General features: G+C 43.2%; 1 protein-coding gene across 10 annotated transcripts in view; it reads left to right on the plus strand.

Annotated features, from left to right (window-relative positions):
* LOC139270224 (receptor-type tyrosine-protein phosphatase delta-like) overlaps window positions 1-24749 on the plus strand; it is a 2930110-nt gene that overhangs the window by 2887708 nt on the left and 17653 nt on the right. For all 10 annotated transcript variants that reach the window (XM_070888421.1, XM_070888423.1, XM_070888432.1 and 7 more), the window contains 5 exons: window positions 10919-11204; window positions 12492-12670; window positions 15664-15790; window positions 16403-16528; window positions 22369-22523. In XM_070888421.1, coding sequence (XP_070744522.1) covers window positions 10919-11204; window positions 12492-12670; window positions 15664-15790; window positions 16403-16528; window positions 22369-22523 — 873 coding nt within the window. The remainder of the gene's footprint in view (window positions 1-10918; window positions 11205-12491; window positions 12671-15663; window positions 15791-16402; window positions 16529-22368; window positions 22524-24749) is intronic.

A 24749-nucleotide genomic window follows, 5' to 3' on the forward strand; every position in this document is an offset into this window, starting at 1 on the left:
AAAAAGTGGTGTTACATTAGCTACTCTCCAGTCCATAGGAACTGATCCAGAGTCGATAGACTGTGGGAAAATGATCACCAATGCATCCACTATTTCTAGGGCCACTTCCTGAAGTACTCTGGGATGCAGACTATCAGGCCCCGGGAATTTATCAGCCTTTAATCCCATCAATTTCCCTAACACAATTTCACGCCTAATAAGGATTTCCTTCAGTTCCTCCTTCTCACTAGACCCTCGGTCCCCTAGTATTTCCGGAAGGTTATTTGTGTCTTCCTTAGTGAAGACAGAACCAAAGTATTTGTTCAACTGGTCTGCCATTTCTTTGTTCCCCATTATAAATTCACTTGAATCTGACTGCAGGGGCCTATGTTTGTCTTCACTAATCTTTTTCTCTTCACATATCTATAGAATCTTTTGCAGTCAGTTTTTATGTTCCCTGCAAGCTTCCTCTCATACTCTATTTTCTCCCTCCAAATTAAACCCTTTGTCCTCCTCTGCTGAATTCTAAATTTCTCCCAGTCCTCAGGTTTGCTGCTTTTTCTGGCCAATTTATATGCATCTTCGTTGGATTTAACACTATCCTTAATTTCCCTTGTTAGCCACAGTTGAGCCAGTTTCCCCGTTTTATTTTTACTCCAGACAGGGATGTGCAATTGTTGAAGTTTATCCATGTGATCTTTAAATTTTTGCCATTGCCTGTCCACCGTCAACCCTTTAAGTATCATTTGTCAGTCTATATTGCCAATTCACGTCTCATACCATCGAAGTTACCTTTCCTTAAGTTCAGGTCCCTAGTCTCTGAATTAACTGTGTCATTCTCCATCTTAATAAAGAATTCTACCATATTATTCTTCCTTAAGGGGCCTCGCACAACAAGATTGCTAATTAGTCCTTTCTCATTACACATCACCCAGTCTAGGATGGCCAGCCCTCCAGTTGGTTCCTCGACATATTGGTCTAGAAAATCATCTCTAATACACTCCAGGAAATCCTCCTCCACTGTATTGCTACCAGTTTGGTTAGCCCAATCTATATGTAGATTAAAGTCGCCCATGATAACTGCTGTACCTTTATTGCACGCGTCCCTAATTTCTTGTTTGATGCTGTCCCCAACCTCACTTCTACTGTTTGGTGGTCTGTACACAACTCCCACTAGTGTTTTCTGCCCTTTGGTATTCCGCAGCTCCACCCATACAGATTCCACATCCTCCAAGCTCATGTCCTTCCTTACTATTGTCTTAATTTCCTCTGTAACCAGCAACGCTACCCCACCTCCTTTTCCTTTCTGTCTACCTTCCTGAATGTTGAATACCCCTGGATGTTGGGTTCCCAGCCTTGATCACCGAGGAGCCATGTCTCCGTGATGCCAATTATGTCATATTCGTTAATTGCTGCCTGCGCAGTTAATTCGTCCACCTTATTACGAATACTTCTCGCATTGAGGCATAAGAAGTTTAGAATTGTTTACGGCTCATGTGGAAAGTGACTTAATCGTAACGTTTATTCCGGTGCTACAATTGCTGCAGGTAGAATCATATAACTATCAAATTGTTGAGTCTTCATTCAAGTCACCTCTTTCTCACTCTTCAATGACAAAGGATGAATGAATAAAATAAACTTGTCTTGAATAACCTTGAACTATTCCTGTTAACTGAACCATTTTTTTTTGGGGTGGGGGGAATGTGGGGTGTGTGTTTGCACTTGATATCGATGCCTAGTATCTCCCCGTAAGCAGGGATAGGATGCAGAACAATACTGGATCTAATCCATACTATCAATTTGCCTCTCCCCTCCCTCCCCCACCACAAACTCTCTAACGTGATATTGCATTTTCTGAACCAGTCATCATTTTAGCTTTGCGTGTGATGTTCCTCATTCGAATGATGATTATTTTGTATCATAACATTTCATTCACTGGGAGCTGGTTCAAGGCAGTGCAAGCTCATTTGATTTAGACGCTCAGACCCACTCCCCAGAGGTGAAGGGCCAATGCTGTATAGCCACTCAGTGTATGTAGTTGGAGTTATTAACTTAACTGAATATTTATTATGGGGTGGCTTTTGTCTTCGATGTAGTGGGGGACTGGGGGTGTCCTGGAGTGTATTAGGGATGGTTTTCTAGACCAATATGTTGAGGAACCAACTGGAGAGCTGGCCATCCAGACTGGGTGATATGTAATGAGAGAGGATTAATTAGCAGTCTTGTTGTGCGAGACCCCTTGGGAAAGATCACATGGATGAACTTCAACAATTGTACATCCCTGTCTGGCGTAAAAATAAAACAGGGAAGGTGGCTCAACCATGGCTAACAATGAAAATTAGGGATAGTGTTAAATCCAACAAAGAGGCATATAAATTGGCCCAAAAAAACAGCAAACCTGAGGACTGAGAGATATTTAGAATTCAGCAGAGGAGGACAAAGGATTTAATTAGGAGGGGGAAAATAAAGTTTGAGAGTAAGCTTGCAGGGATTATAAAAACTGACTGCAAAAGCTTCTATAGATATGTAAAGAGAAAAAGATTAGTGAAGACAAATGTAGGACCCGTGCAGTCAGAATCAGGTGAATTTGTAACGGAGAACAAAGCAATTGCAGACCAATTGAACAAATACTTTGGTTCTGTCTCCACTCAGAAAGACACAAATAACCTTCCGGAAATACTAGGGGACCGAGGATCTAGCGAGAAGGAGGAACTGAAGGAAATCCTTATTAGTCAGGAAATTGTGAGGGAAATTGATGGGATTGAAGGCTGATAAATCCCTAGGGCCTGATAGTCTGCAACCCAGAGTACTTAAGGAAGTGGCCCTAGAAATAGTGCATGCATTGGTGGCCATTTTCCAACATTCTATCGACTCTGGATCAGTTCCTACAGATTGGAGGGTAGCTAATATAACCCCACTTTTTAAAAAAGGAGGAAGAGAGAAAACAGGGAATTATAGACTGGTTAACCTGACATCGGTAGTGTGGAAAATGTTGGAATGAATTATTAAAGATGTAATAGCAGTGCATTTGGAAAACAGTGACAGAATCGGTCCAAGTCAGCATGGATTTATGAAAGGGAAATCATGCATGACAAATCTTCTAGAATCTTTGGAGGATGTCACTAGTAGAGTGGACAAGGGAGAACCAGTGGATGCGGTGTATTTGGACTTTCAAAAGGCTTTTGACAAAGTCCCACACAAGAGATTGGTGTGCAAAATTAAAGCACATGATATTTGGGGTAATGTTTTGACATGGATAGAGAACTGATTGGCAGACAGGAAGTAAAGAGTAGGAATAAACGGGTCCTTTTCAGAATGGCAGGCAATGACTAGTGGGGTACCGCAAGTTTCCCAATGTATATTGTAACTATTTGGGTTCCGCTGGGACCCCAACTCGTTACAATATACATTCATGATTTAGATGAAGGAATTGAGTGTAATATCTCCAAGTTTGCAGATGACACTAAGCTGGGTGGCAGTGCAAGCTGTGAGGATGATGCTAAGAGGCTGCAGGGTGACTTAGACAGGTTAGGTGAGTGGGCAAATGCATGGTAGATGCAGTATAATGTAGATAAATGTGAGGTTATCCACTTTGGTGACAAAAACACAAAGGCAGAATATTATCTGAATGGTGACAGATTAGGAAAAGGGGAGGTGCAACGAGACCTGGGTGTCATGGTACATCAGTCATTGAAGATTGGCATGCAGGTACAGCAGGCGGTGAAGAAGGCAAATGGCATGTTGGCCTTCATAGCGAGAAGATTTGAGTATAGGAGCAGGGAGGTCTTACTGCAGTTGTACAGAGTGTTGGTGAGGCCACACCTTGAATATTGTGTACAGTTTTGGTCTCCTAATCTGAGGAAGGACATTCTTACTATTGAGGGAGTGCAGCCAAGGTTCACCAGACTGATTCCCGGGATGGCAGGACTGACATATGAAGAAAGACTGGATCGACTCGACTTATATTCACTGGAATTTAGAATAATGAGAGTGGAGAAAGAGCGTTTTGTATACCAGCATCTCTCTCTCTGGCTACTCCCGCCACCCCCTCCCCCCCCCCGTCACCCCCGTGACATCGTGGCCAGCAGCTCGCATTTCTCCGGTTGGATTTACTTCATTTTTATTAGTATTTTAATTGTTTGAGCTTTTCCTTGCAATGCTTGGTGCTTGGTTGTTGAGGTCCTCTCCAGTTCCCTTCCCTCCCCTATCCCTGCCCTAATGTCTGCCGAATGTGCGCTGCTTTTTCTTCACTGCCCGCAAGGTTTTTCAGAGCTGGCCACATTCACTGACCTAAGTCAATTTGGAGTAAGTTTTTGCTGGCCAAAGTGGCATAAATGGCCAAAACTGACATAAGTGTCTGGGAACGCCCCCTTTTGGAAAAAAAACTGACCTAAAAAATCGTACATAACTGACTTACTCTGGAGCAAATTTTGGGTGAAAAATGACAATTTTTAACATGCCAGAAAAAAAACACTCCAAAAAAATTGATGCAAGTCATGGCCAAAGTTGGGCCCTATGTTTCTATGTCTGATCGGCCTTGTACGTGTCATCTGCGCAATCTTATTTTTCTTTTCATTGACTTCCGTGGAGGGGAGGATAGGCTGAGTTTTATGGGGGATGGGCGGACAATCCTAAGCCGCTGGTTATTCCACTCCCACCAAATTTGAATGTTCCCCCCCCCCCCCCCCAAATGTATTTTATTATCTTTACATTCTGAATACAAATGACCACTGCTATTAGTTAAAGTTGTTACTAAATTAAACCACTTTCATTTTTTAAAACTCGTGGTCTTCACTGGCAAGGCCAGCATTTATTGCCCGTTCCTAATTGGTCTTGAGTTGCTGGTGGTGAGCTGCCTTCTTGAACCACTGCAGTCCGTGGGTACTCTCACAGTGTTGTTAGGGAGGGAGTTCCAGGATTTTGACCCAGCAATGATGAACGATTGGCGATATATTTCCAAGTCAAATACTGAAAGGGTTTCTATTATATCTGAAAGAAAGAAAGCACTTGCTTTTGTATGGTACCTTTCATGTTCTCAGGATGACCCAAAGGGTTTCAAAGCCAATTAAGAACTTTTGAACTGTAGTCACTGTATTAATGTAAACACGGTAGCCAATTTACACACAGCAAGGCAATGAAATAAATAAGAAAGACTTGAAAGACTCGGATTTATATAGCGCCTTTCATGACCACCAGATGTTTCAAAGCGCTTTTACAGCCAATGAAGTACTTTTTGAAGTGTAGTCACTGTTGTGATGTAGGAAATGCGGCAGCCAGTTTGCACACAACAAGCTCCCACAAACAGCAATGTGCTAATGACCAGATAATCTGTTTTTGTTATGTTGATTGAGGGATAAATATTGGTCAGGACACCGGGGATAACTCTCCTGCCCTTCTTCGAAATAGTGCCTTGGCATCTTTTATATCCACCTGAGAGAGCAGACAGTGGCATGGTTTAACAACTCATCCAAAAGACTGCACCTCTGACAGTGCAGCACTTCCTTGGTAGTGCACTGGAGTGTCAGCCTAGATTTATGTGCTCAAGTCTGTGGAATGGGACTTGCATCCACAACTTTCTGACTCAGTGGCGTGAGTGACGACACTGTGGAATCATCCTGAGGGGCATTATCCCCGGTGTCCTGGCCAATATTTATCCCTCGATGACGAGATAATCTATTTTTAATGGAATTGGTTGAGAGCTAAATGTTGCCCAGGAAACCGGGAAGATGTCCCCTGCTCTTAATATGGTGCCATGGGATCTTTCATGTTTAGCTGAAAAGACAGACAGGCCCTCGGTTGAACATTTCATCTGAAAGAGGTACTTCTAATAGTGCAGCACTCCCTCTGCAGTACTGCGGTGAAGTGTCAGCTGAGATTATGTGCTCAGGTCTCTGCAGTGGGGATTGAACCCATGATCTTCTGACTTAGAGGTGAGTGTGCTGCCTCTGAGCCAAGGCTGACATCAATGTCCAAAGAAATTGTGATAATTTCTGAATTAACATGTGAGCTGCACATAAATAAATAATCCAGAATAAAATGTTGTGATGGATTATTCTCTTAGCTGCAACTGTAATATTGTGACAGTTGTTCAGTTAGGTTATCCAAATGTAACTGGAATATTGTGAAAAATAGATTACTTGGTTCACTTAGTTGTCTGTAGATTGTGAAATGTAAAAAAAAATTATTTGCCTGAAGAATTTAGAAGTTTGGAAGGAAAATGTCTCTGTTTTAATTTTAAAAAAATCAACTTTTTAATTATTCCAGTCATTGACTAACAAACATTGAGGTAAATAGTAACCATTATTTGTGCCACAACCATCCTCCGATGACAACAACAACTTGTACTTTGGCGCCTTTAACACAGTGAAACATCCCAAGGCGCTTCACAGGAATATTATGCGATAAAAATTTGACACCGAGCCGCATTAGTAGAAATTAGCGCAGGTGACCAAAAGCTTGGTCAAAGAGATATGTTTTAAGGAGCTTCTTGAAGGAGGAAAGAGAAGTAGAGAAGTGGAGAGGTTTAGGCAGGGAGTTCCAGAGTTTGGGTCTAGGCGAGAGAAGGCACGGCCACCAATGGTTGAGTGATTATAATCAAGGATGCTCAGGGGGGCAGAATTAGAGGATATCAGTCGCTACATCTGGTGTTACCCTCCCCTTCTGACCCAAGTACAAATCACTGAATATGCCATTGCTTTATATACTTACCCAAATATTAACCATTGCACATAAATGAGCATGTTTTACTGAATCAGCTAATGTACGTTCATAATTTACATTTTCAAGCACACTTCTCGGCCTCAGTCGACCCATTAGGCATTGTTCAGTCCCTTCTCTCGGCCTCTTTCCCTACTTGCAGCAAATGGGTTGACAGATTTTACGCATCTGATTGCCCTCATTATTCCTCTTCCTGCCTCAACTGTTTCTCTTCCTAAGCTTCTATTCACCCCTACCACTTTTCTTTTTTGGCATTCTTGCTCCAGGTGGCTTAATTTTAAGATCTCAGTCGCGTCACACATTCTTGTTTTCACCCCATGATCGCCAGCACCACGCACAATAGAGCTGCTTCCCCAGTCGGGAGGTTTCCCATCCAGCACTCCCTGCAAGCACAGTTCGACATTAGCTACAGGTAATCAGCCCTAGAAAGATAGCATGCACCAGAATACATACCCACACTTTTCTGAACTGTATGGGGGAGAAATTCGGCTGCTTTGTACCTCCCGTTAGCGCCTGCGGGGGGCGTTAACAGGACGCTAAGGGGTTACCGACCAGGCGCGGTGAGTTCACCAACACCCGCGAACTTCCCTGGCAGTTTTGCGCTGGCGCTCACACTTCTCGCCTCGGTCCCTCCTGCCCCGTTGATCATGACATCATCAAGTGCGCAGCATCCCATTACCGCCCCAGATCAAAAATTTCTTCTCGCCCCCCTGCCTGAGTGCCTGCCGTCAACAACAGCAGGAAGGGAAGGAGGAGGAGGTATGCAGTCGGATGGCCACTGGAGGAGTGCTATTAAAAGGCATCAATATCCGGTTTATTTGGAGTAGGCAAAGAATGCTGCCTTGTCAGGGTGAGAGAGGCAAACAGCTGTTTTCAGCGATTTAAGCAATTTTCAGTTTCAGGAGTCTGCTCCCTCAGAAAAAGTATTCAGTATCATTCAGGTGAACTTGAAAGTGCAACATTTCCATACGTTAATGGGGGTTATACTGGCACTTGACCTCCCCCTTCAGCATTCAGTTGGAGGCAGCGGAGGCAGATAGAAAGATTGAAAAATATGGGCAGAGGGAGGTGGGCTAACAGGGTTCTCAACAAGAGGCCTTACCCTTTCAGGGTATTCCGGGAGCACTTCTCCTACATCAATTTCACTGAGGAATAGTGTCTTAGAGAGCTTCACTTCACCAAGGACATGGTAACAGAGCTCTGTCATCTCCTGCGTCCAGACCTCCAGCCTCAGACCAGAGTGACCACGGCTCTCTGTGACAGTCAAAGTCACCCTTGAAAAACTTGTTCTTGGGGTGTGGGCAACTCTGATAAGGTAGTAAGTAGTCTATTGCCCATCCCTTGTTGCCTTTAAAGATCGCATAGTGCCAGTATCTGAGGTGGTGCCTGCAGGTGAGAGATGCCGTGACGTGGTGCTTTGCTCCTCCTCCTCTTCTCCCGCCTCACTCACACTGGGAGACATAGGGACAGGCTGCTCATCTGGTTGCTGATTATCTGAAAGCATAAAGGCGCAAGACTCCTGTTCAGGTGAGGGATAGGAGGCTGGAAGAGAGCAAGGAATGCAGACAGTATCAGGAGCTGGAAAGTGAAAATACTTGTGGTAAGAGGGGGAAGTGGGATGAGAGAAGGAGAGGAGATGAACATACCATTGTTGCCCCCAAGCGGGTCGCCGTTGCCGACAGTCATGGCACCCACCACCTGCTGCCCAATGAGTTGCAGCATTGCTTCTCCAGGTCTGTAAGCTGCTGGAGCTACGCATACCTGTTCTTTCCTGCTCCCTCCTATTGTGGGCCATCTTGGCATGCAAGAAAAACAAATGTGTGAGAGTGCAGCTTGGGAGATGTGTGTGCCATAGTTGAATAATTGTAGGCAAGGCGTGAGATGTGGATGTGAGTTTTAGTGGGTGGAGATGCTTGGTGGGTGAGTGGTGGTATGTGTACAGACTGAAGTTCAGATGCTGGTATGTAGGACCTGTTGAAGCATCTACTCATCCTGAGCAGCTGAGTGAGGTCGTTGAATTACTTCTGGCACTGTATCAGTCTCCTGATGACCACACTACTGGCCGAGACATCCTGGGCCACTTCCCTCCACATTACCCTGAAGACCTGGGGCAATGAACTTCCAGTGGCCGAGAACAGCACTGCCCTCCTTCGTTTCACTCCCGCGATTAATTCCTCCAATATCTGGTCGCTGAAACGGTGAGCTCGCTCCCTGGGACTGGGATCAGCCATGAGAATTACCAGATTTAGTTGCTTGCAGGTCGCCTTCACAGCTAGCAATGTTGATAATGAGGTTGTGCACAATGATGGAACCTCCTCTTTAAGAGCTGGAATGAGCCCGTGTGAATGATCATTCCCGATTGCATTGCACCTGAAATTCATTATCGCTCTGCTGGTAGAGCACCTGTAGCGCCCTAGTGAGGTCATTTGCACACGATTTAGTGCTCCAGTTCTTTCCTGGAGCGATAACAGCCAATTTAGTGGAAGCTCAGAATAATTACCGCCAGATACTACTTTTCAAAACATTTCAAAACATTTGAAAAATTAGCGCCTCACATGGAGCTACCGAATTTCTAGCCCTATATCTTCAGATTAATGCTCGCCTTCGAGTCAGAAGGTTGTGGGTTCAAATCCTACTCCAGAGACTTGAGCACAAAAATCGAGGTTGACACTCCAGTGTCGTACCGAGGGAGTGCTGCATTGTCAGAGGTGTCATCTTACAACAAACATCACTAGCTCTTTGCTGTTTACAGGACCTTGCTGTGTGTAAATTGGCTTCAGTGTTTCCTACATTACAACAGTGATGATGCTTTAAAAGTAGTTCATTGGTTACAAATGCTCTGGGATGTGCTGAGGTTGTGAAAGGCATTATATGAATGCAAGTTCTTTGCTTCTTTCTTTAATGCCAAAAATACCAATTAGGATAAGTTCAGATTTGTAAGTGACTATATTTTTAAATAATATAATAGAGTGTACAGCCTCATCACAGCTCACAAGCACATGCTGCATACTCAATATGGTTGATTCTGAGCAGCCTTGTCCACCCTCGGAGCAGGAACTTAGGTAAGAAATACCACCATTTGGATTTGCACACTCATGTACCTGAGTCCCTGGTGTGCTGGGGGTGTCTGTTTTCCTGATTGCCAATAAGGTCTTCCAATTTAGATTTCAGATTCCAAAGACTTGCACTTCACACTTTAAAAAAAAGTCAGAAGCCGAAGTGTTAATTTACCTTAGAGTTAATCCTTAACTTAAAATAGAAAAATTAAAATATTGAATATTTCAGCACTTTTCTTTATAAATGGCCACAAATGTTATAAACATCATATTCTGTGAGGGGCCAATGAAGTATGACTTTCATTTCCATTCATGAGGTTTGACATGACTCATTTATGGACACAAAAATTGTATTTCACCAGTCCCTGTAGCGTGTCCTCCATACATACAATCGCAAATGCATTTCTGAGTAGAGTATTATCAGAATACTAATGAATCTGGACAGGAGCAAAAACTGACTAAACAGCAAAGAAGGAATGGACCTTACTGCTGCAAAATTCTCTTTGACTTGCCTTGTATTTGATCATTTATAGGGTGCATTATTTTAATTAATTTATCTTCATAAACTGTTGCTTACAAACCTGCGAAGAAGAAATATACAAAAATAGAAAATGGAGTACTTTGCCACTGCATAAGAGTGAAGTTGCCTTTTTTTTGGGGAGGTGTTAAAATTGGAAAACAAGACCGTTGGCAACGCAGGTATCTTGTATTAGGACTTGAGCTAATTTATAAAATGGAGCCATGGACCGAGCTTTAATACTGGTATTGGTTTGAAACAGCGATCCAGAGCTGACAGGCCCAAGTTACACTGCAGGCTCTGCATTATTCTCTCGTCTAGGAAAAGACAGTTACCAGGAGTCCAAGTGCTGCTTTAATTAGTGGGACATTTGGTGCTCTGCTAATATTAAAAAGGCTTAAAAAAGCCATAATGCTTGTTAAAATGCCAGTTTGGCATTTTCACTCCTAAGTTATGCAGTTACATTTGTATCGCTGCAAGCGGTTTCAATTTTTCAAAGTCACAAAATGTATAACTGACCTGTAAGAAAAATGAAACATAATACCAGAATCTTTGACAGAACATAGTGGTCTTGCTTATGAGGAACATGTGAAATTATGGGATCTGTCACAACACTTAATCTGTATGGATTTTCTCTTTGTTTTTACAGTGCTGGAGTTGGAAGGACTGGGTGTTTCATTGTAATAGACGCCATGTTGGAGAGAATAAAGCATGAGAAAACTGTAGATATTTATGGTCATGTAACACTAATGAGATCACAGAGGAATTACATGGTTCAGACTGAGGACCAATATATCTTTATTCATGATGCACTGCTTGAAGCAGTGACTTGTGGAAATACCGAAGTGCCAGCCAGAAACCTGTACGCATATATCCAAAAGCTGACACAAGTAGAGCCAGGAGAAAACGTCACAGGAATGGAACTGGAATTCAAGGTAATCGAGCAGCTACTTGTGAAGGAAATTCCAACTTGCTTTCAGCTGTAGTCTCAAACAGCTAATCAGGTCAAATAACTTAAGCAACTTACAATATAGCTCATGGTGCTGTTTATTCTCTGTGAACATCATATTTTTCATCAGATCGAAAGAAGGTCTTTATATTATTACACTCAGAAAAGGAACGTTTTATTACAATACTGCAGTTATGGTTAGCCGTCTCCGCAAATATATGTCTATATAGAGAAATTGTGCATGCAATTTCCAGAGGCTTATGAATTTTTTGCTCATTACCGTGAGGGATGGTAGTTCAGGGAAATGGACCATGTTCTATTTCAAGCACACAGTGTCAGCAACAAGCGAGGTTGGATGCAAAGTAAAGCTCCCTCTATTCTGCCCCAACAATGTCCTTAACCTCAACCTCTGAAGGGCAACCCAACTACACCAGTGGGTCATTTTCCACTTCACACACCAGCCACCCTGTAGCTTCACTGAGTGAGACTGTCAACTTACTTGGAGGCAGTTCAGAGAAAGTTCACGAGGTTGATTCCTGAGATGAAGAAAGGTTGAGCAGATTGGGACTATGCTCATTGGAGTTTAGAAGAATTAGAAGAATGATCTTATTGAAATGTATACGATTCTGAGGGGGCTGGACAGGTTAGATACAGAGAGGATGTTTCCCCTCGTGGGGGAATCTAGAACTAGGGGGCATATTCAAAATAAGGGGTCACCCATGTAAAACGGAAATGAAGAGGAATTTCTTCTCTGAGGGTCATGAATCCTAGGAATTCTCCACCCCAGAGAGCTGTGGAGGCTAGGTCATTGAATATATTTAAGATGGAGATAGACAGATTTTTGAACGATAAGGGAGTCGAGGGTTATGGGGAGCGGGCAGGAAAGTGGGGTTGAGGCTAAGATCAGATCAGCCATGATCTTATTGAATGGTGGAGCAGGCTCGAGGGGCCATATGGCCTACTCCTGCTCCTATTTCTTATGTTCGTTCTAGTCCGAGTTATAAGCTGGGGGCCTGTGCTCGCTTAGAACTGGGTTGAGACTTCCCACACTTGGTTCAGAGGCAGAGGAAACTTTTGTCCTATCACTCTGGCCTGCTTTTAGCCACAAGTTTCCAAGGTGTTCTAACCCACCTTCTCTCCTCTGGAATTCGTCCATTACCGATGTTAATTGCACCAGCCTTAGAGTGAATGTTACTATTCAGTATAATTGGCTTCCATAAAGCACTGTTCTCTTGGTGTTGGGAAACTCTAAAACTCTATTTTTTTTCCACAGCGTCTAGCCAACACTAAAGCCCACACATCAAGATTCATTAGTGCCAATCTCCCATGTAATAAATTCAAGAATCGCCTTGTTAATATCATGCCATATGAATCCACAAGAGTATGTCTACAGCCAATCAGAGGAGTCGAGGGCTCAGACTATATTAATGCCAGTTTTATTGATGGTTATAGGTAAGTGGGAGCAACAATGGTTTTATAATTTAAACTGCTGCAGGTGACAGTCTGTAACTACTAGTCCTCAGCCATACTGGGGCCCTGTGTTTAGGTCCATCAAAGAATGAAAGCGAAGTGACAATATAGTCACTATTGGTGCTTAGCAATCAGCTGGTGATTATTAATGAGTAGACCTGCATTAATAAGGTCACGTTTGTTCATCTTTTAGTATGGATAAAATCACACATCAAAGCATACAATGTTCATCATCATCATCATAGGCAGTCCCTCGAATCGAGGATGACTTGCTTCCACATCAAAAAGTTCACAGGTGTTTCAATGAAGGACCTAAAATTCCAGATCAAAACTAAATCTTGAAGGGTGGAAGATGCCTGTGCTTGGATTTTTTTTAAACATGTGGTGACCGTTGCACACCAGCCACCACACGGGCTTGACAGAGCTAGGTCTTGGTCCAGTAGCAAGGGTTAACCAAGACGACTGGAGACTAGCTCTGCAGCATTGACCTAGTGCGCACACATATCGCAGTGTGGGCTGGCCCGTGTTGCCCTTGGGCCCTCGCCTCTTCTGGGTCCCGAATTCACGCCTCTCCTGGGCCCCGATCACATCCCTCTACAATCTCTCGCCGCTCCTTCGCCCCGACCTCGCAGTACCTGCCCACGCTCCAATCACCGACCTGGACCTTGATGAGGTCCCTTTTCACTGCCGCTGCTCTCCTGCTCCAGCGTATGTTGCTCCCTGGTGTGGTCTGCCGTCACGCTGCTCCTTCCGCTCCCCAGCCTGCTCCGATGGTGCTCGCAGGCCGGGGGATGCTGGGCTCGCGGAATGTATAGTGTTCACTTGTCAGCAATAAACTATTATGGCACAGGCTGCAAGATCAGGAACAGGCTTCTTGTAAAACATTGGATGCCACAATATGTATTAGAAAATAAAAACAATTTCAAGGCTGTAACTACATTTTAAAATTCAGATGTAAATGATCAAGTCCCTCATAGTCTATGAAACCCGAGATGAGAGCATGCCTGATAATATATCAACATTATTCTCTACATAATATAAACCAGTCATAGAATTCACCAACAATGAACTGCAAATAATTTCTCAAATGCAATGATGATATTACAGTAATTAATTTCAGTGATTTGGAGTAGTTGGTGTCCACATTGATAGCGGCAGTTGGTCCAAAAGTTAAATGAATATAAATTATTTTTAAAATGTGCTGTCATCTCAGGGTGTAAGGTGATAATTTGTCCTTTGCGCACACGTTTTATTTTATCTTATTCTTTTGATAAGATTTTTGCCGTGTTATCACTCCCAGGTGATCATTATTTTATACATAAACCATCTGAACCGCTCAGTAAGATATACTGCTTTCTTATATAACAAAACTCCACTCCAAAAATTAATTCATTGTGTGAAGCACTTTGAAATGTTTCAACTGCATGATAAGACGCTAAGTAGATAAATGTTTCTTAAATCGCAGCCAGGTAGTCATTATTCTATATATACCCAAATCTCTCCATCAGCTTGCTGCCTTGTAATCACTCCCAGATATCTTACCATTCTTTATGGCCCTGAAATTGCGGTCTCTCCAGGTGCATGCGATGTGCGCACGCGCCCAAAGAGGCCCCACAGGTTCCGGGTTTAGGCGCGCAATGTGCGTGCGCCTGAACCCGACACTTGCGATCTGTCAAAATAGATTGCGCGCCTCCCTGGGAGAATGGCTTTCATGGGCAGAGATTTGAGCTATTTGCCCAACTCTTGCCCAGCAAGTGTCCATCAAACTTTTACGCCTGGTAAAAACAGGCACAATGCCTGCTTTTAACAGCCTAAGAGTTTTAATAGATAGAAAAAATAAATTTTATTACTTATTTTTGTATTAAAAACCCTGTCTATGAAGATAAGTTTATTTTTTAACACCATTAAAACATTTCTCTAAAAAATTTAATTTAATGCAATTTCTATTAAATTTTTTTAAAAGTGAAGTGTTCTTTTTATTTATGTGTTGTGTTTTTTCTGTTTTTAGGGGTATTGTCATTGATAGAACTGGGAGCTCGGAGCACCCACTACAATGAATGAGAATATTACATTGTGATTGGTGGTCCAGGCCTACGTGATTCCAGGATGCGCATACGTTCCTGGAATACGTGGGTCTCTGTGCTGGGCTGCGCATCTAAGCCTCAGAGAGCAAGTCTTCGTTCCTCTGGGACCACCAGGTACTTGCGTAAAAAAAAATTTCAGTCGGAGGCATCCGCCCACAGGAAACCTCCGACTGCAATTTTTGGCCCTATGTATCCCATGCAGATAGCAGTGTGATAATCATTCAGTGTAGGCAACACGTGAGCTACAAGTCGACCAGGAGTGCAGGAACAGCTGGATGGCACTGACCTACAGTGCGGCCTCCTTTGTATGAATTGCATGTCACGTTTTTTCAGCCAGTGGAAGCAAAGCTCGAATGTCTTTTATTTCCATGTTTTATAACTATGAAATAATCATTGCTACATGGACACAGAGTTCATCTCCGCACCCCAGTAAAGATGAACATTTCATCTTATCACTGCAAACAGTCTGTTACAAGGTTCGACCACCTTCCCTGTCAACAAACATAATAAAATAGTACTTACTTCATTAATTCGTCTGCAAGCATATTGTGCAGAATAAAGATAGGTTTGCAAACTAACAGAGATTCAATGAGATATAATTACCATCCATAATTGAATATTAATGACTGGAAGAAACAGCCTTGTTTTTCCAAACATTTCACACCACACTGCACAAAATGACTCTCTGCCCCACTGAATTCTTTAAAGTGTAAACAGAAAGCGGTACAGTATATTATAATTCTTATTTTGTTTCTCAGTAAGTGTACACTAGATCTCAGCTGTGTAAAGGATGAGGAGGGTTGCTGGCAGTTGACTAGTTTGTCACAAATGTAGTTCAATGAGAGGGAGCAACACGACTATATGTTAATTTTGTTTTGTTTTTCTTTTCAGGCAGCAGAAAGCCTATATAGCCACACAGGGACCCTTAGCAGAGACAACAGAAGATTTCTGGAGAATGCTTTGGGAGCACAACTCCACAATCGTGGTTATGCTCACCAAGCTCCGAGAAATGGGCAGAGTAAGTGCCGTGCGCATCACAACAATTCATACTTGGGGCACGCCTTGTGCAAATATCTAATATTGTATCAACTTTACATTCTGAGACATTCCTAACAGAGGAGACGGCTCAACTTGTTTAATAATAGAGAAAAACTCCAAATGCTGGAAGTCCAAAACAAAAATAGAATATTCCGGTAGCACACGAAGGAGGAAGTTAAGCGAATGTTGTAAACAGGATCCTGCATCGGTTCTGATGAAAAGCTGCTTCCGAAATTTAATCTGTCTTTCCCTTTAAAGTTCTGGGTTAACTAATGTGCCTTTTAAGCATTTTCCAGCTTCAATGATTCCCTGTCCCCATAACTGCAGACTGCAGAAACTCGAATGATTCACGTTCTCCCCAATCACAGCAAAACTTAAATGAACGGACCATGTGGCTAATTGAGTAATTTCACCCTATGTGGCAACTAGTCCACGTGAGACCTCTCAAAGGACTATGGTAGTTGAGAGTGCCACCATAATTGTTTTGCAGGGAGTATCACGCTCATGATACAACATCAGGGAATCCCCAAAATGCTTAATAGACCAGATGAATTAATGCCTCACAACTTATGGTTGATTTTGTGTTTTACAGGAAAAGTGCCACCAGTACTGGCCTGCAGAGCGATCAGCTAGGTATCAGTATTTTGTAGTAGACCCCATGGCAGAGTACAACATGCCTCAGTACATTCTCAGAGAGTTCAAGGTCACAGATGCTAGAGTAAGTGTTTTGTTTTTTCTTTTCTCCTTTGAATGAAGGTAAAATCAGCCCTACATCTATATGAGAATCTGACATATAGTAATGTTGTAGGATCTACAGACAAGCCACAATCACTGCGGACTGACTAAATGTCCAATTTCATTACAGTTCAACCTTCAGCTTGTCTCAGTGCTGGCTATTAGTACCTTTCCTCAACATCTGGGATAGACCACAGGCTGAGTGCTAAAATTGCGCAGTCATCCCAGTATTGTTGCCTGCCTACGAGTCCACTCCACAGTATAAATGGGTTGAGTTCGGTGCATGTGATTCTCCAATATACATGAAGATCCGAATTTGTGAATCCACTTACAAATTTTTAGTTCAGTGCAATTACTTTGCTCAGAGTTTGGAATCAAAGCAGAGCTTATGTTATAAAAAGATAATCTTACTCGCTCTTGAGGAGCATAATTGGCCCATTGAGGCACCATGTTGCAGAATGGTAGAACAGACCTTTATAAAAATTCACCCTTGGGATGGAGGTGTCGCTGGTAAGGCTGGCATGTATTGCCCATCCCAAGATGTGCTGAGACAGTGGTGGTTGCCCTTCTTCTTGAGCCACTGCAGTCCCAAGTGTGAAGCTGAACCCCATCATGTGATTTATAAATTAAAAGCAAGGAAGTACTACTACAGTTGTACAAGAACAGCACAGATCCCACCTGGAGTATTGTGTTCAGTTTTGGGGATGTCCCTTCGGAAGGATGTTCTAGTCTCGGATAAAGTGTAGTGATGATTCAACGGGATGAAATCTGGGATGAAGAGACTGGGTAAACTTGGCTTTATTGCTTGGAGATTACAGAGCTAAGGGATTACATAAGAACATAAGAAATAGGAACCATTTGCCCCTCGAGCCTGCTCCGCCATTCAATAAGATCATGGCTGATCTGATCTTGGCCTCAACTCCACTTTCCTGCCCACTCCCTATAACCCTTGACTCCCCTGTAGTTCAAAAATCTTTCTATCTCCACCTTAAATATACTCAATGACTCAGCCTCCACAGCTTTCTGGGGAAGAGAATTCCAAAGATTCACGATCCTCTGAGAGATGAAATTCCTTCTCATTTCCGTTTTAAATGGGCGACCTCTTATTCTGAAACTATGCCCCCTAGTTCTAGATTCCCCCACGAGGGGAAACATCCTCTCTGCATCTACCTTGTCGAGCCCCCTCAGAATCTTATATGTTCAATAAGATATAAACTCCAGCGAGTATAGGCCCAACCTGCTCAACCTTTCTTCATAAGACAACCCCTTCATCTCAGAAATCAACCTCGTGACAATTCTCTGAACAGCCTCCAATGCAAGTATATCCCCCCTTAAATAAGGAGATCAAAACTGTACGCAGTACTCCAGGTGTGGTCTCACCAATACCCTGTACAGTTGTAGCAGGACTTCTCTGCTTTTATACTCTATCCCCCTTGCAATAAAGGCCAACATTCCATTTGCCTTCCTGATTACTTACTGTACCTGCACTAACATTTTGTGTTTCATGTACAAGAACCCCCAGATCACTCTGTACTGCAGCATTTTGTAATCTCTCCCCATTTAAATAATAATTTCTTTTTTTATTTTCCCACATTGTACTCCATCTGCCAAATGTTTTCCCACTCACTTAGCCTATCTGATTAAGGAATTTGAAATCATGAAGGATAGGTAATGGCTTTTCCCGATAATAGGAAAATACAGAAAAAAGTGTCATAACTTCAAATAAACTGATTCATTCTGATGAATTCAAAATAAACGGTTTTATTCAAAGGTTTATGAGGATATGAAATGCAGTGCCCCAGAATGCCAAAGGTGTAGAATCAATTGAGATATTTAAAAGGGACATAGGGCCCAAACTTGGTGAAAGCCAAGGCCTGCCCAAGTGTCGCCCAAAGGACCGCCAAGAGACTGGGCGGTACTTTGCCAGGAAGATTCCTCTAAAAGATATGGCAGTACCGCCCGGCGGCAAAATAATGACTTACGCCATCAATCTGGGCGGCAGTGGGCAGAAGCTCCCAATCTCGGCGAGGATTGAGTCAGGCCCAGGGCAGGGGGAACACTTATTAATAAAAATGTTCACACAAAATTTTTTTTTAAACTGGAACACCTTCAGGGGACCCCATACTCATCAATCACTGGGGAAAAAAATGACAAGAAATTCACTAACCTTTTTTTGCAGGTCTTCTTACTTACTTACCGTTGAGGTTAGACCTGCCTTCATGCAGCAGTCCTTCCACCTGCTGCCGCCGACTCCCGCCCTCAACAATATGGCAGTTTGGCGGGCCGGAGGTCACTTATGCGACTTGCTCATCAGCGGGTGGTTCCCAGCGGTACTCCCCTCCCTCCGGCGGGAGTCCTAGATGAATCTGTCACCGTGGGTAGACCCCCCCAAAAAACTCGGCGGCAGTGGGCAGTAAGGCCACCAAGTTCGAGCCCATAGGAACTTACGTGAGAAGTAAGGTTGTTACAGAATGCAGAAAAAGGGCAGGTAATTGGGATTCATAAGCTGCATGGCAGAGCAGACATGATGGGCCAAATGGTCACCCCTATAATTCTAGCAGGTTACATCTGTCTATTGAGGAAGTGTGCCTTAGGCAATTAAAACAGGCCAGTAGAAACAAGAAGAATAAAATGTGGACATAATATTGAATCTGTAAGTAAACAACACTAATGGGTTCACAGTTTACTGCTTTAGCAAACTGTGAATAGACTGGAAGATTGTGTATCTTTGGATGCATCGTTCAATATTCCAGTATGGACTCAGTTAGACCTGAGCACAGACACACACAAATACTACAGATGTTTATGCAACAAATTGCAATAATAACAATGATGAACTGTAATATTGATTTTAAAAGGTGAGCAAAGCCTCGTTCATCGGGCCTGGCATCTGTTGAGGCTGAACATCCACTGCATAATATTGCAGAACAAAAATGCAGTCCAGCCCCAAATGATGTACAAATTATTACCATTATTATCGTGACAATTGCTATCATTATTCAACTCCAAAGTTCCACAAAGACTGGTTTAAAAGATGTTGAGCTCATTTTATGTCATATTTGAAAACGATATAAGCCTGAAGTTTGAGTATTTGAATTTATTTCCCTCCAGATATTCCTGGCTAGACAAATGTTGCTAACTAATTGTCTCATAAATACTGCCGCTCTTAATATTCATGACAACAGCACTTTTATCAAGCACAGGTCTGCAGTGGTGGCTGATTGTCAAGATATCAACTTTATCAGTCTTTCTGTTGTCGACGAAGCAAATTTGTTTATTGCAACGTTTTTTAAAAAAAAGCATGATACATAATTAATAATGAAGAACAGGGAAATGGCAGAGACTTCGAACAAATATTTTGTATCGGTCTTCACGGTAGAAGACACTAAAAACATCCCAATAGTGGATAATCAAGGGGCTATAGGGAGGGAGGAACTTAATACAATCACTATCACTAAAGAAGTGGTACTCGGTGAAATAATGGGACTAAAGATGGACAAGTCCCCTGGACCTGATGGCTTGCATCCTAGGGTCTTAAAAGAAGTGACTGCAGAGAGAGTGGATGCACTGGTTGTAATCTGCCAAAATTCCCTGGATTCTGTGGATGTCCCAGCAGATTAGAAAACTTCAAATGTAATGCCTCTATTTAAAAAAGGAGGCAGACAGAAAGCAGGAAACTATAGACCAGTTAGCCTAACATCTGTCATTTGGAAAATGCTGGAGTCCATTATTAAGGAAGCAGTAACAGCACATTTGGAAAAGCATGATTCAATCAAGCAGAGTCAGCATGATTTTATGAAAGGGAAATCATGTTTGACAAATTTGTTGGAGTTCTTTGAGGATATAATGAGCAGGGTGGATAGGAGGGAACCAGTGGATGTGGTGTATTTGGATTTCCAGAAGGCATTCGATAAGCTGCCACATAAAAGGTTACTGCACTGGATAAAAGTTCACGAGGTCAGAGGTAGTATATTAGCATGGATAGAGGATTGATTAAATAACAGAAAACAGAGAGTTGGGATAAATGGGTCATTTTCCGGCTGGCAAACAGTAACTAGTGAGGTGCCGCAGGGATCAGTGTTGGTGCCTCAACTATTTACAGTCTATATTAATGACTTGGATGAAGGGACCGAGTGTAATGTAGCCAAGTTTGCTGATGGGTGGGAGAGCAAATTGTGAGGAGGACACAAGAAATCTGCAAAGGGATATAGACAGGCTAAATGAGTGGGCAAAAATTTGGTAGGTGGAGTATAATTTGGGAAAATGTGAGGTTATCCACTTGGACAGAAAAAATAAAAAAGCAAATTATAATTTAAATGGAGACAAATTGCAAAGTGCTGCAGTACAGAGGGACCTGGGGGTCCTTGTGCATGAAACACAAAAAGTTAGTATGCAGGTATAGGTGCAGTGTCCCAAATCCGGGACCGAGGCCATTCTGAATTTTGCGTTTTCCGGACTTTGGAATGTTTTTCTGACGTCATGAATCCGGAAACACCCGAGCCCAGGTTCGGGTATTTACGGATTTCGGAACGTCAGAAAGGGGGCGGGGGGTACCTGCCGAGGGGCTGTCCGGAACCCCACTGAGAAGGTCGTCGGGCAGGGTCCTGCTGAGGTGGTGCTTGGGCGGGGCCCCGCCGAGGAGGGGTTTGCGCGGGCCAGCGAGGAGGCCCCGAGGTCGGGCAGGGTCGTCGGGTCCAGATTCCAGAACATTATACGGATTCCGGATGACCCTGCCATGAATTGTCCCAGAGTCCAGATTCCAGAACATTCCGGATTCCAGATCTCCAGATTTTGGACGCTGCACCTGTACAGCAAGTAATCAAGAAGTCAAATGGAATGTTGGGCTTTATTGCAAGGGGGATGGACTATAAAAGCAGAGAAGTCCTGCTACAACTGTACAGTGTATTATTGAGGCCATACCTGGAGTACTGCGTACGTTTTGGTCTCCGTATTCAAGGAAGGATATACTTGCATTGGAGACTGTTCAGAGAAGGTTCACTAGGTTGATTCCAGAGCTAAAGGGGTTTATTTATGAGGGTAGATTGAGTAGGTTGGGTCTATACTCATTGGAGTTCAGAAGAATGAGCGATGATCTTATCGAAACATACAAGATAATGAGGGGGCTAGACAAGGTGGATGCGGAGAGGATATTTCCACTTATAGGGGAAACTAAAACTCGGGGGCATAGTCTCAGAATAAGGGGCCACCCATTGAAAACTGAGATGAGGAGGAATTTCTTCCCTCAGAGGGTTGTAAATCTGTGGAATTCTCTGTCCCAAAGAACTGTAAAAACTGGGTTATTGAATATATTTTAGGCAGAGCTAGATAGATTTTTGAGCAATAAGGGAATAAAGGGTTATGGGGAGCGGGCAAAGAAATGGAGCTGAGTCCATGATCCGATCAGCCATGATCTTATTAAATGGCGGAGCAAGCTCGAGAGGCCAAATGGCCTACTCCTGCCCCTATTTCTTATGTTCTTATAACGGAAAGAAAATTGGCATGTGAAGAAAGGAGAAATAGAAACTGCACTGCCTGTGATTTGAGTGAATTATATCATGAATTTCGAAGCATTCTTGGGTTCATTGACATTAATGCATTATTTCAAATTGTCAAGTCAGCAGCTCCATCTTCAAGACCAGTTTTCCTATTAATTGGTATTGAGAAACATAAAATAAATGAACCACACGAGCTGCTCTGACTGTTATATTATCCGGGCAGCAATTTTTTTGTGTGTGTCTATTTTGCTACCTTCGAGAATTTAATGAGGTGTGGTTCATTGATCTGGACCTTACTGTGTTTTCTTTTCCAATCGGGGTGGAACAGGATGGCCAGTCACGCACAGTGAGACAGTTCCAGTTTACTGACTGGCCAGAACAAGGCGTGCCAAAGTCTGGAGAAGGCTTTATCGATTTCATTGGCCAAGTACACAAGACAAAAGAGCAGTTTGGTCAGGATGGACCCATCAGTGTTCACTGTAGGTGAGTAATCTCTTCTGTACTGTTCCCTTGATCAATGAAAGTACAGGAGGCAGTTAAAGCAGAAGGTGATCACAATTTCCACCGATCGTACATAATATGACCACGCTGTGTAAAGTCAGCTCGGAGAATGCAATATAATGGAGCAGACAAGTTACTGCACCCGTGGCTTTTGAATAAAAGCACAAAGGAATCCCTCCTAACCATGAGGTGGCACAGGCTCAAACATTCACCATCGGATTATAAAGCAGGATCACATGGGCTGTGTGAAATAGAAAATGCTGCTTACACCATTGGAGCCGTCACATCACAACTCGGTCTGAGGCTTTTTATTCACTTTGGGGAAACCACACTCGATGCTTTGAAATGTCCAGATGCTGCTATTCATTATTCCGTTCTGAAAGAAATATGCATTTGCTGAACTAGGAATAGAGAAATAAGAACCCAACTAATAGAGAGAGGAATTTGAGACAGAATGTTTAAATCATCACGTTGTCATCAGTACTTTTTATCCTATTATAATTTTTAAAATACACATTGAAATGTTATGAATTTATTTTTGTAATTTTGGATTATTTAGTTGAATTCCACTTCATTAGAGAAATGAAAATCTTATTTCAATTTTTAAAAGATATAGAAGTGAACTTTGATCCTGGGTGGAGTTCAGTGGGTGGCTCTTCAAGGAGCCGAGCTGGGGGTTTTATCTGAGGGCGGGGGGGCGGGGGGAGGGGTGGCGGTGAGGGGCAATAGGCATCCACAAAATCTTTACAAACCAGAAAGGTGCCTGGTTTTGGAGCTTCCTTCAAGGACCACTGGTTAGTCATCTCAATATATGCTCAGCCCATTGGTACCTTAAAATTGCGACAGGGTCCTATGTCCATCATAGGACCCCTATTATTAGAATCTTAAAATTAGGATGCTGCCTGAAACAGACGGACAGCTGGGCCACCTATACAGAGGCCCCAGTAATGGGAACAGGGCGATAAGTGTGTCACCGTGATTCTTGGGATGCTATCGCCCTGTTCCTGTCGAGTGGAGGGAATTAAAGTTGACCCTTTATTTTCTTCATACCTTTTGCAAGTTCAACCAACAGCTACCCAACTTAATATGATGGCTCAATTCCTATATTTTCTTCATCTGATGATGTTCTTTGCCTCACTATCTTTCTTCCCCTCAAATGGAATTCCTATATCTCCATAGCTAAAGTTGCCTGTAAGAATCTCAGTGCTGGATTTTCGGTTCTGCTAATTTCGGGGCGGTAATGGCAGCAGGGCAGTAAAGTTTGCGCCTGGGAACAGTTTTCAACTCAGTCAGCAAAATTCATCAGCTGGGCCCTGAGTGTGGGGTGAAGCGCTAAGGGAGGTGTTCCTCTTTTAGTGCGCTAGGCCGGCTGAGCAAGTGAAAATCCGGAGCTAAACAGCTAGCCTGGGAGCGCTGTAAGAGAGGCCTGGGGAGCAAAAACACAACCTGAAAAAAAACACCAAAAACATTCCCAATAAATAACTCGCCCCACCACAACATAAATCGCAAAAAAGAAACCAATCACACTTACCTGAGGTCAGCATTACTTACCTCACTGCAGCCGCTGCAGCTCGGACCGCCCGATTTCTCAGGCGTTCCCAGCACGGCGCTCTACAGAGCACTAAGGGTTGGGCGGTAGACAAAAATCAAGCCGATGGTGCTACCAGGGGCATTGCACACCGGCTCGCCTCTTCCAGGTGGTAATGCTCCGTGCCCCGTCGAAACCGGCACCGAAAGTCCCAGTGGGGCGCTAACAGGGCAGGCAGAAGACATAAAATCCCGTTTTTCTTTCATGCCGCATATTTAATTTCCCTTCAACAGCACTTTACTCGATAAAGTCCAACACCAGTCCAAGGCGGCTTCAATATTATTTCCCAGCACCTCTCTCCCACTTGTAGCTTGTCATCTGATAGATGTTCCCTCTTTCACTTTTAGCTGCCAAACTCTCTCCATCTTCCTGCCGCCCCCCCACCCCTCCACCCACACACAATTTTGTCTTTTTTGATCAATACTTTTACAATTGGTGCTCCTCAACTTTCCTTTCCCATTCTTCCCTCACTCCAAATATGCTGTCTTCCTCCCTAGACCCCCATTCTACTATGATCAAGACTTAACACCATCTCCTACTTTAACTCATTTTTCCCAGGACCTCAAACCTATGGAACACATGCCTCCCTTAGTAAGTTTGGGTTTTTAACAGGGAAAGGC

The sequence above is a fragment of the Pristiophorus japonicus genome, chromosome 1, assembly GCF_044704955.1.
Source record: "Pristiophorus japonicus isolate sPriJap1 chromosome 1, sPriJap1.hap1, whole genome shotgun sequence".
NCBI lineage: Eukaryota > Metazoa > Chordata > Chondrichthyes > Pristiophoridae > Pristiophorus > Pristiophorus japonicus.